The sequence below is a fragment of the Centruroides vittatus genome, unplaced genomic scaffold (genome assembly GCF_030686945.1).
Source record: "Centruroides vittatus isolate TY-2023 unplaced genomic scaffold, ASM3068694v2 contig_866, whole genome shotgun sequence".
Lineage (NCBI taxonomy): Eukaryota > Metazoa > Arthropoda > Arachnida > Scorpiones > Buthidae > Centruroides > Centruroides vittatus.
Genome location: NW_027122565.1, coordinates 1,105,987 through 1,122,787, shown reverse-complemented (window position 1 = coordinate 1,122,787; position 16,801 = coordinate 1,105,987). Strand labels below are relative to the sequence as shown.

The 16,801-nt window shown below is 31.7% G+C and overlaps 1 protein-coding gene across 1 annotated transcript in view; it reads right to left on the bottom strand.

Annotated features, from left to right (window-relative positions):
• LOC136982858 (caprin-1-like) overlaps positions 1 to 9,806 on the bottom strand; it is a 49,184-nt gene extending 39,378 nt beyond the window's left edge. The window contains exon 1 of the mRNA XM_067279401.1: positions 9,612 to 9,806. Within this exon, the coding sequence (XP_067135502.1) occupies positions 9,612 to 9,791 (180 nt within the window). The 5' untranslated portion in view covers positions 9,792 to 9,806. The remainder of the gene's footprint in view (positions 1 to 9,611) is intronic.
• Between the last annotated feature and the right edge of the window lie 6,995 nt (positions 9,807 to 16,801).

Genomic DNA, 16,801 nt, shown 5'->3' with positions numbered 1-16,801 from the left:
ACAGAAATTGCCGTCGATGAAAATTTGACAGCAAATTTAGTTGATAAAAATTTTATTTATTCACTTGCTTTCCTAACGGACATTACAAATTATTTAAATATTTTGAATAAATCCTTGCAAGGACAAGATCAAAATGTGTGTTGCCTTTATAAATATGTTACTGGATTTAGAAACAAATTAAAATTGTTAAGGTTTAATTTGGAGCAAAATAATTTATTTCATTTTGAATCTTGCAAAGAGATCTATGAAGAAATGAAAGAATGTAATATAGAAGCAAATTTTAAAATATTTCTACCAAAATTGGATATGCTAATTACAGATTTCAATGAAAGATTTTCTCAATTTGATGATCTTAAACCGTCTATTGATTTATTTTGTGATCCAATTAATATTGATATCAACTCCGTTGATCTTAAATATCAAATAGAATTATGCGACCTGCAGGCTGACCCATTTTTTACATCTCGTGGAGTAACTGGAATAGAAATATTCAAATTTTTAGATAAAGAGAAATATCCAAAATTGAGAGATTTTGGACTTCAAATTGTATCAATGTTCGGAAGTACATATATCTGCGAGCGTGCATACTCCGATATGAAATATATAAAGTCAAAATATAGAAACAGTTTGAAAGATTCCACTCTTGAAGATATAATTAGACTTGCCACAACAAATATTGATGTGGACATAAAAGATATTGTTGCTAAACAATTACGGCCACAATGTTCTCATTAATATATTACAAATATTTTAAAGTTTTCTTTTTAGTATAAATAAAATATTTTTTTAATTAACATAAACTGACTTTTCATTTATCAACCTTCTTGGCCCCCGAAATGTTTGGTGAAGAAAATATGGCCCGCGGGCTATGATAAGTTGGACAACGCTGCAGTAGAGCATTGATTATCCGACTCCCGATTAACCATCACATTGGTTAACCGACTGCATTCTAGTCCACAAATTCAAATGTCCGCTAGTGATGTGGCGCTACAATATTTGGCTATGTCTTGGCTACTTTAATATTATTTTTGTTAAATTTTTGCATGTTTTAGCTGGCAACACTGGCTCGACCATGAAAGGGAGGCCAGTATTTAAGCCAGGCTTAATTTTCTATTTTTTGCTTTATTTTGTGCAAAATAAAGAAATAATTTTTAACAATACAATAGCGACGATTATTATTTTAAAAAAAATTTTGTTAGGCTTAACATCAATGAAAATTCAATGCGAAGTAGGTTAATAGCGATATACTAATATACTAACTACATGGGATATACTAATATACTATAATAATGATGTATTTTTTCATACTTTTCGGTTATCCATTTTTCAGTTATCCAACCAACCCCAGTCCCCAATTAAGTCAGATAATCGATGCTCTACTGTATTTGAATTATACATTTTAAAACATTGTTTCATTAAATAAATGTTCCAACCTTTGTATTGGTTTAGATTTTTGTTTTTTGTTTTTTTTTTTTTTTTTGAAAATCTAAAAGAAATTTCATTAAATTTTCTAGAGATGATAAATATTTTGATGTAACAAATAATAGGATACTCTTGTGTGCTAAATTTTCACTAAACAGCATTTTATACTCAAAGTATAACAGTGAATGAAATTTTCTTTTATATGATGATGATGATGATGATGATGATTATTATTATTCCCAAGCTTTTGTTTAATAATAATAAAAGCTTATTAATTAAACACATACATCACACTACAGAAGGCCACTATATTGAATACATATCATATTGTTAAATTCCTGTATATAGACACACACACTGAAATATTTAATTTTTATTTTGTTTTGGTTACCATGCCTTGACTCTGAACCAGCATAGTACACAGCAACTGGTGTCTACCGAATATAACCCATTAAGCTCAACATAATATGAATACAGCATCATGACAAATATAAATTAAAATAAAAAATATTATGCAATAAAATAAGCCAATTAAAGTTTTTCCCTTTTAATAATAAAAACTTTAAGAGTAACAATATTTTCAAGAAAAATATTGAGTAAAATGGTCAAGCTATCAATGAAATGAAGTAAAAATTCAAATTTTAATTATAAAATCAAAAACAAAACATATCTATAAAAACATTACTTCCATTCTTATTTGTGTTTTATTCTAAAATGAAGAACAACTGTTTGTTATATTGATTTACAGCAATTATTTATGAAATAATTGCTGTTGTGAGAATTAAAAAAAAAGTTTTGCTGTTTAGCTACATCTTAGCCTTATATCTGTTGAATAAAGCCTATAGTAAAGATGATGCATCAATAATAATAGTATTTATAAAATAATTGATATGTAATTTTATTACATTGCTACTTTTAAAAGTTGATTTATAAAACAGTTTGACAGTAAAATGCAACTTAAATTTAAATAATCTAAAATTTTAATAAGAATCAAGAGATTGATTTTTAATTACTAATTAATTTTTTCAACTGATCTGGCAAGTATGTTTGAATTCTGAAATCATTACTCTAGAAATATCCGACAATTACATTAAAATTTTTAAAATTTAAATTGTATTTTATTCACATAAGTTTCTTAACATGGTGCTCTTCATGGTTGGATTTGTAATGCTGTTACTTGAGAGAGAGCGGCATGCTCACCCTAAGTGTTTTTGTATTCATAATGATTTGTCTTGAGAATTTTACTGACTAGGAAGTTTTGTTATGAATAATACACATTTTAATGTTTATTTTACTTTACTTCAGTTACAATATATTAAAAGTAATTTTGATATAGAAACAGAAAACTGATATTTAATCAGTTCGATCAGATTAATAAAAACAGAAATACGATATCAGAAATTATTGTTAAACTCAATTATAATTTCTATTCAAGTTCTGAATCTGTTTGGTCTGGACTTCTAAAAATGCATTGTTTGCAGATTGTTATTATGTGATATCTGCAGGTTGATGCAGCAGGCTACATTTTATACTCTTGGATGCTGTTTTCTTATTCTTTTTTTGGGCAACATGCACACTTTTCTTTTGATATTGATGATGACTGCAGAGAATCTGGTTTCTTTCTCAACACTTCCAGGTTTTTCATATGGAGACCCTCTCTCTCATTGTCTGTGAGGAAGGAGCCTACATTTTCTTCCTCAGACTCATCATCAAGCCATTTCAGAAACATTTTATTGTGTTTTATGATAGTACATATATACATCACTTCGTAATTAAAATTGTACTACTTTGAATGTAAAAAAAAAAAACTACAAGATTATTCATGGATGAGTGCCCTGCTAACTTGTCCAACACAATTGAAACAGGCAGCACTAAAAGCATTAGCAATGATTATTATTCTATTATTTCTGATTCCCATATCTTGTCAAAGGAAATACTTGAGTAGAAAGGTAGACAAGGCCACAAAACTTCCAAGAAGCCAGAGTTACAAGCATTTTAAAACAAAAGATGAGCACATTTTGATGCCATGAGAGATCAAAATATGAATAAGATATGGATTCTAGTAACTAACTTTATTATTTATCCTACATCTGCAATGACTGATTTCAAGCCAAATTCATAGTGTGAAATAGAATTTTGAAATCTAGTTCTTATAACATGCAATGATGATAGTCACTTTTCAATGCATGTTTTGTTCTTTTAATTAATAAGTTAATTTTACAAAAAACTTGTTTAAACTATTTTATCAATTTAATTAACTGTATTAAAAATTTTTATTTTGACACCTGAAGATAGTAAAAGATATTTTTATTGATATTTTCATGGTGTTCATCATCATAGAATGCTAGATTTAGACTTAAATGAATAAGTCAGTACATTCAGTACATTTTAATTATGGATAATTTTAAAAACATATTATACCTGTTTTATCTCTCTTTCTTTTTATCTTTTTTCATTGTTTTCAAAATTATAAAATAAATTTTTTATATAATATTTTTAAGAGAAATCTGGATTTTAGTACGATAATAGTAGAATATGCCCAAAGACTCCACCCAATATATAAAGAAATAGCAAAAAACAGATGCATCATACTTATGTACAGAAGAAACCCATAAATTTATAAACTTTTACGTAATTGTAAAGATCCCATAAATAAAATGAGAGCACCAGGAGTATATAGGATCATGATAGAAGACGAAAGATTTAAACAAAAGATAAATCTAGGATATATCCGATATACCAACAGATCACTACATAAATGTATTGTAAAGCACAAATATGACATTGAAAAGAAGAAACAAACCACTGCTCTATCCATATATATTCCTCCAAAACATGAGTAAAACCTAACTTTGAACAAACTAGCCTGATTGGACATACTATCCAAATTGAGCAGGCTAAAGACATGGGAAGCTATAGAAATTTACAAAGCAAGATGGAGAGGAGAATGTATTAATTTTAAGGAAGAAGGGAAAATTTCAAGTGCTTGGCAAATATTTTAACACAATCCAAACAAAAACGAAGATAGCAGATCTCACTGAATGTGATGAGACGTGTGTGTTGATTTATAAACATATTTAATTTTGCAAATTTATATAACATCGATTCAGAATATTTAGGCATTTATGCTGAAAACATCATTTTTGTTTTTTAAACTGCATTCCAAGATTTAAAATTTATAGCATTCTACAGCAAATTCCAAAATAGAATGAAAAATTGGAGACCTGAGCAGATTTATAATTAGGTCAAAATGTTTGTCCAAATTTACATGAAAAATTAAACTTCTGCTGGTTGGAAGAAGAGGTTTTTTGGTGAGTGGATTTTGAGAGAAAATTATATGTTTATAGAGAGTCAAAAAATTAGAATATTTCATTGATTGTAATAGTATTATCATATCATTTAAATACAGTACAAGCATTCAAATATTAATGTACTTTTTCAAATATTTTTTCTGCCCTTCAGGCACTAAACCCCATATTCACCAATACAAGTTAGAGTTAGGGTTAAATCTCAAGTTAACCAAACACAGTTTGCTTTACTTTTAGTACATGAACGTTCATTAGTTAACTTTTAACTCTTAACTCTAACTTGTGTTGGTGAATACAGGAGAGGGGTAAAAGACTTATTTGCAAACCTATCATGGTTCAGCCAGACCTGCAACAGTGGTCGGGACAGGATCTGACATTCAGGGTAGATTGCCTCCAAAAAATTCCTGGCATTTTATTAACCTGCTAGATTCAAATCCTGTTCTCAGAGTGGTAGGCTATTGCTTTATTAAGTTCTCCTTGGCCATCTGGCTGGCCAAATATTTTGGATTTTAAATGCAGAATTCTATATTATTATTATTATTATTATTTTCTAATTTACTGTTATTTTAACCTCTGAACAGAAACATCAGTCTGTGAGATCATTGCTGTTATGTTAAGCTGCATGTGGCAGAACTGTTTGAGCTTCATCTTTCTCTTCCAAGGTACCTTATCAACAACCACTTGCCTACACCATGCATATGTTACTGTTAGCATTATGCATGTGTGTGACTGTTTCAAGATCATATTGCTTTTTAAAAATATGAAGGTCTTACTGATCAGGTGTTTCATGTGTGTACTTTATATAGTTTTTAACTGCTACTTTTGTTGCTTCACAATTAAATTTTTCTTAATTTTTAAACTCTATTACAGATATTCCATCAACAAGTACTCACAAATCATTAAGAGCTTATTTTATTTGTGCAACTGTGAAAATCCAGTCAATAAAAAATTTCACTTTATTAAATGTTTGACTCACTCTGTTGAACCACTTATCAAAAGATTGCTCAGTATTCCTAATACAGTAATACTCCGAACTAACACGATAGGTAGACCGAGCGATAACCGTGTAAGTTGGGGAATAACTTTGCATATAAATACATACAAATTATTTTTAATTGGGGCCAGAGACTAAAGAAAACAAAATTAGAAAAAAGAATGTTCAATAAAATCTTAGATAACATTGATTCCATCTCAGTGATTATACCATGACATTTACGAATAATGCTTGAATTTAAAGATTGCGCATTTTTTTACAGCTTCGAGAATTTTTTCTTTACCTTTTATAATTGTTCTGACTGTCGATTCCAATAGATCAAACTTCTTTGCCAATTCACAAATTTTCATTTTTGTATCAAAGTCTTTAATAATGTTAACTTTACATTCCAAAGATAAAGTTTTTTATTTTCTTGTTTTGGTGCAGAATAATCAGTTCTAACTTTGTTTGGATGACATAGTAGAGTTCTCTCAAGTCTCCATAGATATAATAAACACAGAAATAAATAACACAAAATAAATTGTAGCCATGTGTCGATTCCGCGCGACATGTCCGAACATGTAAGCTGATCAATAGTGTGGGGGGAGTGAGTAATCAAGAGTTGCATGGCACTCAAACAAAAGACTAATCATCAAGATCTGAAAATTGTGTAACTCCGGGTTTGCATAAGTCGGGGTAGCATAAGTCAAGGTATTACTGTATACTCACAACATTGATACGGGAGCCAATACCAGAATATGAAAATGCTGCTGGAGATAATCAAGTTTCAAGCCACAAGCTTGAGAAGAAGACCTGTTTCAAGTGTCCATCTTCCCAGAACAGAAAAATATCCTACAAATGTATCAAATATAACAATCCAATTTGTCTAAAGTGTTGCAGAAAAGTTTTCATCTCATGTACTGTACAATAATACATAAATAAAAATTAAAATTTATTCAAAAATTTCCTTAATTCTACTACTGTGAAATTAGTTTTAAATAAATTTGAATTACTAATCATAATTTTACTTTTTTTTTGTAAAAAACATCAATAGATTCTTATATAGTAACAAATATACAAAACGAAGTCTACAAAAATAAAGGTCTCTCAGACCAATGTTTCCAATTAAATAGTAGAGACCTCTGTTTCCGTTTAGAGGTTAAGGTACATTTTACAACTAATAAAAATCTAATAATTTTACAATAGATGTTTTTACAATGTCATAATTTAAAATAAGAATCTTTAATACATTTTACAAAAAGTGAGATTAGATTTTAATTTTTTTCAAACAATAGTACAAAAAGTATTGTAAAATAGATATAGCAGCAGTGAAATTCAAATTCATATTTTTGGATATTAATTTATCAAATTTGCTAATGAAGATTTTAGTTTCAAATGACTTGAAGGTGTCAATTGCAAATTTTTAAATTTATCATTATTTTAAATTAATTTTAATTTAAAAAGCCATTACTACTATTTAATATTCATAATTCTATTATTTTCTTTTACTAATATTGCAAAAATAATTATTTTTTATGGTAATAGGTTTTCTTTATGCCTTGAAATAATTTTAAGTATTTCCTCAATATATTCATAACTAAGCATTACATATAACCATTAAACCTCCACTTATGTCAATAAATGAAAGTCAACATTTTAAAAATACTGTACATATATATCTAATATAACATGACTAAATATCACATAAAATCTCTTTTAACATTGTCCAGATCAATTCCCAATATATCATCTTACAAATTCGATAGAAATCTTCATTCTCAGCATTTAAAAAATTACAGTACATAATATATTTTATTGCAAAAGATCAAAAGAAATGATAATCTCGATACAGTATAATGTACACAGAATTTTTGGACCCAATAACTTGAATATATTGGGTCTACAATGTATTTCTAAACAGATGAGTAGCAAACAATTAGAAAGACATTCTGAACATATTATTCTGATGGAAGAAATAAGAAATTGATTGACAATGTGCAAGCATATTATCCATGCACTAAGAAAATTAATGCAAAGTTCTGTTATCATTAAAGATTCACAAGAGACTATTCATATTGTCAGAGTCCATTTGGAGTACTAACTCATTCCAAAGTAGAAATTTGTAATACTGCACCAAAATTAAGGCTGTACTATAGATTACCACCTATGGAATTTCGGGACTTTGAGTATACATTTGAACTCAAGGGACCGAGATGAGTTCAACGATACCCTACTTTTGGACAGGAGACGAAAAATAAGAAAGTTATAATATTTACGATTTCTTGCCTTTCACAGTGCATTCCATGCCATTTCAGATTTTTCTGCTGCCGCCTAGTGGTGACAGTCATCTCCCGGAGGAATAGGTTATATTTGTTGGACAAGCTGCGATAGTGGCACGTAGTACTAGCTGACCATGAGCAATAGCAAGTGTGTCGGCGGCTGAGGGGCTGTAGGCCCTGAGGTCGAGGAGCACGAGGCTGTGCAAAAAGGACTTAACTCCAACTGCAGACGATCAGTGTGCTTGTGGATCAACATCTATCTCTGTTGAAGGTATATAGGCCGACTTGCTGGACTGCCTGTTAAACACACGATAGGCTTAGTGAAGTGAGCGACATGATCGCCGGAAAAAAGTATGATAACTTTCTTATTTTTCATCTCCAGTCCAAAAGTAGGGTATCGTTGAACTCATCTGTCCCCTCAGTTCAGAAATATACTCAAAGTCCCAAAATTCCATAGGTGGTAATCTATAGTATCCTCAAAATTAAAAACTTATTAATTAATGGTTCTTGTCCTTTTTTGATTATTTATTTATTATTATTATTTTACTATGACTACAATCTATTAATAGGACATTAAACACTGATGTAATCTCCGATTGAAAAAACAAAAGTTTCTATTAGTCTATAGATTTAAAGAAAACTTTCTTTACAAATAACAGGAACAAATGAACATTTTCTTTAAATCTATAAAGATTCTATAAACTAATAGAAATTAGTTTAAAGATTCTATAAACTAATAGAATCTTTCATTTTTGCAATCAAAGGTTACATCATTATATCAAGTCCTATTAAAAGATAATAGTCATAATAAACTAATAATAATAATAATAAATAATGATAATTTATTGTTCTGTTACAAAATACAATATTGTATTAACTGGGTTTGAAAAATTTGATACATCAAAATAAGCATCTGCATTATTATTGTAGATAAGCATTGAAGTGTTGTGCAGAAAAGAACATTTCACAATTGCTGTTAAATTTTCATCAATAATGGAACTTGTCTCGGACAAATGGAATTGAAATAATAATGGGAATGGCAAAAAATGAGTTTTGTTATTCCCATTATTTACATAAATCCATTCAATGTCTGTTCCAGATAGGCTATTTTTATTTATTCCAAACAATTGTTTTATGTTATCTGATAACTTTATATATAAACAGCCAAATTTTACATATTCACATTCTTTTAAAGGATAATTGCTATTATAATAGATAATGTATTTATTAAATAAAAATTGTTTAATTTAAATATCTTTTAATTTCTAAAATCAGAATATAATTTTATATTACTTTTTTTCACTAATTTTTCTTTCTGATAATTTTTGTACACATAAATCAAGAGGAAATAAAGTAACTAACCTAGAATTTCTGTATTCATAAAAAAAATAAATTGCCTTTAAAATAAAATTTAAAAAACTGTAATTCAAAAATTTTACTTCATTGCAAACAGATTAAATAGATTCATATTTTAAACGTCTGCAAGTAAAAGTGAAAGCACGATCGTTCTCAATAGTAAGTATAAAGCGAAATAGAAAATAAAACGTGTTCGAAGGATGGCGACCAAGTTAGGCTTAGTAAGGTGGTCTCTTCGAAAGCTTTTAAGATGGTTAATTTATGTATTTGTACCTTTCTCTTTTCCAGATTGCGTACTTTCTTCTCTACTAACACCACGACTTGTTTCATTGGATCACATACTTCGTTAGAAGCAATTTTCTCGACTTTGGCAGAGGCGGTAGGCATTTTGTCTCTATTCAAAAGGCAGCAACTTTTCTTCTCTATTTCCGTCTGCTGTGTCACGTGACCCATAAACTAACTAAATTTATAAATTATTCGAATTTCAGTTTTATATTATTATATTCGATCGTATAATATTTCTCGAAAAAATAATATATGGAAACAAATAAAGTTTTATAAAGTTACTGCTTGTATATATAAGTCGAGGTATTACTGTATACAGTAAGACCCCGCAGACGGCCGGATGGCCGAGCGGTAAAGGTGGCAGCCTACCGCTCTGGGGGACCCGGGATCGAATCCAAAAGGGTCGAATAATCCCCAGGAATTTTTCGGGGGGTGGTCCGTTCGGATATGTCGGGCCCCGTCCCTCACCACCCGGTCGCCCCATTGTGGGCCTGGCCGAACCCATAATGGGCCTACTAAAAGAGGCCCTCTTAGTGCCCACAGGCGGAAAGAGTTAAAAAATAAAAAAAAAAAAAAAAAAAAAAAAAAAAAAAAAAAAAAAAAAAAGTAAGACCCCGCTTAACGCGGGGGATACGTTCCTAGACAACAGAGCGCTAAGCGAAACCATTTTAACATAGAGTAAATAGGGCTAGGGGATCACGCGACCAAAAAATAAGCAATTTTACTATAATTTTAAGTTAGTTTTTATATAAACTTTTGCATAATAATATATGTTAAATAACATATAAACATATGCGCACAGAAATGTAAAGTTAATTTTTTTGTGACGAAGGTCCTGGCTCTTCTGAAATTCTTGTTTTTTGCGATGAAGTCGTGTTTGGTCGCTTTCTATTTCTTTCCTTAAACAAATGTCGATAGCAGAATATCGCATCCAAAATGCCTCGTTTTGCTTTGGCACTCCTATCAAACTCTGGAACATTCGGTACAATTTGATCAACGATTTCGGTTGTCGTTACCAATCTTTTACTAAGGAAAACTGTAGAGAAATTTTTTGGGTTCTTCATCTTCAGAATCTCTATTTTCTAGTTCTACATGAATTCCTTGTTCTACCAGTTCTTGAAGTCGTCGTTGGTAAGGCTCTCGCCAAAAATCTGCAGTAACTCCCCAATATCCTGCTCGTTTACACAAGGCCGGTTCTAGGGTTTTGAGCGCCCCGGGCAAAACAAAATTTGGCGCCCTTTCATACAAGAATATACAAATTTACTGAAAATTAAAAAAAGTAAAAAAAAGGCAAAAAATCAAAATTACACAATAAAGAACTGTATAAAAAAATTTATTTATTTAAAGCACGGCGAGTGTTGTTAATGCAAAGTTTACAGAAAGACAAAGTTATTTAACCATTAAGGCGTATGACAGGCGCCAGTATCACTTTGACTATTCATAATTTTGTTGATATTTGTAATTTATAAATTTGATCTCGTCCATTTTTTGAGTAGATTGTTGTGATATGTGATACTGATTACAAATTATCTTTTCAAAATAAATAAAAATAAACTTTTTAGAGATTAAAAAGCATTTGTCTACATCAATGTTGTGTGATAAAAGCCATAAAAATTCTTAGGTTTCATTATTTTAATTAGTAAATTTTTGTTTTTGTCTATTAATTTTTTTTTGAGTTGTTATGAATTCTGACTATACAAATAGTTTTCTTTGAATAATTGTAATATTATTTATATCTGTTGACAATAATAAAATAATTAGCGTTGTGACCTTTATTTGGTATTATTAAAGAAAAAACAATTTATTGCTTGCTAAAAAAATCGATGTCTCATGAAAAATGATCAATTTTAATTTATAAAATCTAAAAAAATAATGAATGTAAAAAAATATTTTATTTTTATATCGGCGCCCCTCAAAATTTGGCGCCCCGTGCAGTCGCCCGGCTTGCCCGCCCCTTTATCCTGCGCTGCGTTTACATCTCCTGTATCGATTAAGTTGTCAACCTTAAGTTGTCATACAGCGACAGGCTCTTCTCAATGAGAATTCTTGGATACCTCCAGCCATAACTTCTTCCACATTTCGTTAATGCATTTATCAGTTAATTCTTGCGAAGCGAAGTTGATATTTCCTATGGCATCCATGATGTTATATTTTTTCAAAAATTGCACAAAACAAACATAGATTTAAGGGAAGTACAGCGCTACGACGAATTGCCACCTTTTGCTAATTGGTTCGTGTTTGGGAATAATCTTATTATATGTGAATCGATGAAATACCGCGTTAATTTGAATCAGCGTAAATTTTGAGCGTTTTTTAGGCGTCAAGCACACCGCGTTATATTGAATCAGCGTTAAGCGAGAAAGCGTTAAGCGGGGTCTTACTGTATATATATACACAGTAATACCTCGACTTACGCTGCCCCGACTTACGCTGCCCCGACTTACGCTGTCCCGACTTACGCGAACCCGGAGTTACGCGATTTTCAAATCTCGACGATTCGTCTTTTGTTTGAGCGCCACGCAACTCTTGATTACTCACTCCCCCACATTATTGTTCAGCTTACATGTTCGGACGTGTCGCGCGGAATCGACACATAGCTACAATTTATTTTGTGTTATTTATTTCTGTGTTTGTTATATCTACGGAAACTTGAGAGACTCTACTATGTCATCCAAACGAAGTAGAACTGATTCTTCTGTATCAAACAAGAAAATAAAAACTTTATCTTTGGAATGTAAAGTTAACATTATTAAAGACTTTGATACAAAAATGAAAATTTGTGAATTGGCAAAGAAGCTTGATCTACCGGAATCGACGGTCAGAACAATTATAAAAGGTAAAGAAAAAATTCTCGAAGCTATGAAAAATGCGAAATCTTTAAATTCAAGCATCATTCGTAAACGTCACGATATTATCGCTGAGATGGAATCAATGTTATCTAAGATTTTATTAAACATTTTTTTCTGAATTTGTTTTCTTTAGTCTCCGGCCCCAATTAAAAATAATTTGTATGTATTTATATGTGAAGTTATACCCCAACTTACGCGGTTATCGCTTAGTCCCACCTATTGCGTAAGTTCGGGGTATTACTGTACCGTACGTGTACACAAATACGTACTGGGTATATATATATATATATACCCAGTACGTATTTGTGTTATGATTAGTAATAACGTAGGACATGATTTTAATTTTTTTAAATTTTTTCCTCCCTGTGCACACTAACAGGAATTTTTTCTCATACACATTGTTAGGTTCGTCTATGCCCACTATGGCGGCAGGTGGGTAGTGAAGCCCGACGAATTAGAAATAGGAACCTATAAAAAAAATTCCGAGAAAACTGCTCGTCTGGATTCGATTTCGGGTTCCCAAAGAAGTGCGTTGAGGCCTGTTGCCAGGGTAGATTGGTGCATACAAATACAAAAATATAATTATTTTAAATTTATTATCGTTATTGCATTTTACTAAACTCAACTTTTAAAGTTATTGAATGTAATTGGGAATAAATCGTAATACTTACCGTAAATATGTTAGGTTCATCCAGAAGAAACAATCTTGATTTTCGATTATAACCAAATGAAATTTTGCTTCAGATAAATCGATTTTTGAAAATATACTTTATACTGTAAACAAATAAATCAAAATTATTTTTATAAATTACATTTAGTAAATCTGCTTATTTGGTTAGAGTGTTCGGTATTTTATAGATTTAAAAAGTTCATTCTTATTTTCCTCCTCAGTACTTAATCATATTAAATATATTTATCATTTTTAGAGAGATTTGATAGTTTCTAGATCCAATTTAGACCTTTATCGTTGTAAGAAATTAGACTAGTTGCAATTATTGGATTATTCACATATTATTATTTCACTGGCTAAATATCTTAACTTAGAAAGATTTTGGTTCTTCTTTAAGGACTTTAAATATTGCTATTTTAAATATGATTTTCAAAAATTCTATAATTACAGTAGTGTCTCTGTAATCTGGCATATATCGGACAGGCGGTATCGGATTAATGGATTTTGTATGTAAAATACCGCACTTTGTTTACAGGTTAGTTTATCGAATTAATCACGATTGTGACTGTTTCGCAGATGGCATCACACACAATTTTATTAATTATAATATTATAAAAGTTATAAAAGTTTTAAAATAAAATCTCATAACAGTCGCGAAAGTTACGCAACTCGTTGCTGGAGCGGCTGGATGGCGGAGCGGTCAAGGTTAGCAGCCTGCCACCCTGGGGCACTCGGGATCGAATCTGGACGGGTCGGAAAATCCCCAGGAATTATTAGGGGGCAGTGGTGATATTCAGCGGGTTCGCACAGGTTCGGCCGAACCCGTTGTTAAAATTTTCAGTTTTCCGAACCTTGTTAAACACACGGAACATTTCTCAGTGTTTTTTTTTTTTTTTAATATGTTAAAATACACGTATTATACTCTGTAATACTACTAAACTAGAGCCTTATACCCCGTTCGCACCGAGCATTTCAATCTAGATTGTAAGCAAGGTCGGGGACTATGTCTTGGTGCGATCTCTCTCGACCGTTTCAATCTCGATCGGAAACGAAACGAGGTTTAATCGCGATCGATTCAAGAGAGTTCTTGAAACTAGATCCAATCATAAGAGAGATCCCACAATCCCACGCGCGCGAGATAATACAAGATGGCTGTGGAACACGTGTCGGGCTATGGACAGCGAAATAAAAAGGATATTGTATTTCGAGAGATGATGACATCTGTCTATTATCAGCAGTGCCATTCGGGGTGAAAAATCTCTCTGCCTAAAAAAGAAAGAAAAAAAAAAAAAAGGTCGACAGCACTAATATACTATTGTTACCTGGTCTTCACCCAGGGCTCGTTACGTTCCAAATACGCCACTGATTATTAGATATATCGCAAGAAAAGGTATTGTATTTATTTCTAGCCAAAACTTCCCATTTCGTTTGTCGGTGATTGTCAGGGAAAAATTTTCTGCTAGCGAACCCTTTGTTAACTATTTCGAGTATCACCACTGTTCCGGGGAGTGGTCCGTCCGGATATGTCGGTCCCCGTCCCTCACCACCCGGCCGCCCATTGTGGGCCTGGCCGAACCCATAATGGGCTTGCTATAAGAGGCCCTCTTAGTGCCCACAGGTCGGAAAGAGTTAAAAGAAAAAAAAACTCGTTGCTGGATTTTTTGTGTTATTGAATATATTATATTAAAGATTTTTTAAATCAAAAATGGCAAGAAGAATGGGAACACACGAACTTTGTGTAGCTTCATACCGACGATCGCCGCCAGAAGAGCATGTAGACATATTAAACCTACTCATCTGGTATCACAATATCACAATAATCACAATGTTAATATTTATAACTTACATGATCAATCATTATTTGAATTTCATTAGTCTGTTTTAGTACTCTTTCTGTCCTGTGGGTACTAAGAGTGCCTTTTAATCCTGCCCATTGTGAGTTCGGGCAACCGGGTGGTAAGGGACGAGACCCGACATATCCGGAACGGACTACTCCCTGAAAAATTCGTCGACCCGTCCAGATTTAGTAGTCTGTTTATAAACATGTTACAGTTGTGTTGCTAGCAAATGATTACTGAATTTTTCAGGACTATTGATCTTTCTACATACTTTTTGGATGATGGGTAGAGACATTTGACTGCCAAGGAAGGGAAAAGTTTAAATTTTAATTAATTAAAATAGGACATATGGTTTATGGACACCCTTACCTTCAGATACCATACTAAGGTTTCGACGGTTCTGCGTTCTGCTAGTTCTTTCGAACTGAAAATAAAGTGGAGAGCAGACAGGAGTAAAAGCGAGCGAGAACTGTACAACATCTATACAACATGGGTCTAATTGTCTACCTGTTACTTTCGAGTAAAGTGTGCAAACAGTTGCTTATCTGAACTAAACAGTACCGCTAAAGTTGATATTTTCAGATTCTGTTATATTTTTGAATAAATATAAATTTAACCTGCATGGATCTGACATGACATTACATTAAAGATTAAGAGGGCTGTCTGTCTTGTTGACTGACTTAGCCCTGAAAGAAATGAAAGAAGTAATAGTGATAGATTAGATAGAAGGTGTAAGGAAAGGGGTATGCCGAGTCGTCTTGCCTTGGCATTAAATAACAAAACAAACTTTACGAGAAAATTAAAAAAAAAAAAAAAAAAAAAAAAAAAAAAGCAATTTAGGCTACTTTGCCTAATATTGAGATTTACAATGTGAACAGTTGTAACATATATACAATTATATACAATATGTACAGTACAAGATGATCAGTTGTTTGTTGACAAATTTAATCAATTTCTTCACTTGTAGTAGTTCTTCCTCTGTCTTCTGGTGGATATTCTAACTGTTTTCTTGCAGACAATGGTTTCGTTGCTTTTATAGCCTAAATTTACAGAAGTTATTGTATAACATTTTATTTTGCACAAATGCTGTGCGCTTTGGCGCCAATTTGAGCCAGCCAAAACACATTGTCTCATAAAGTTTTCACGAGGATGTTCGTATTTGCTGCACTGGAATAAGCAATGTGTCACCTGACACGTCGTCAACAATGTCACTGTCTGTATCGCACTTGTCGGTATTTCTCTTTCCAAATCGAAAGAGATATTCATTAAAGTTACTGTGTCCTAGTAAACATTGAGTTATTTCATAAGTAAGTTTAAGATGTCTACATGCTCTTCTGGCGGCGATCGTCGGTATGAAGCTACACAAAGTTCGAGTGCTCCCATTCTTCTTGCCACTTTTGATATAATATTTTTTTAATTTTTTGCTTAACTGCTTTGATTAGTATTCTACTATATGTTATTGGTAAGTTACTTTTTGCTGCTTTCTTAGCCAGCATGTCGGCAGTCTCGTTTCCCTTGTACCTTTTATGGCCGGGGATCCAGTGGAATTGAGTATTTTGTTGCCGTCAATTCTATTATTTCGTGTGCAAGTAAAGTTCTTTTATTTTGGTTTTTAAGGGTGTGAATAACTACCCTGCTGTCGGTGTATATTATTGTAGGTCCCTTGTACCATTGGGATTTTTTGTCAAGATTTGTTAGGACATTTCTTCAAAAATTAGATAACCGATCTTTTGCTGCCAATGGTTTTTGTCGTTTGTTAGGTCGCATGTCCTCACTTTCTTACATCAGTGATATATTCACATCTTATTATTCACATGCGTC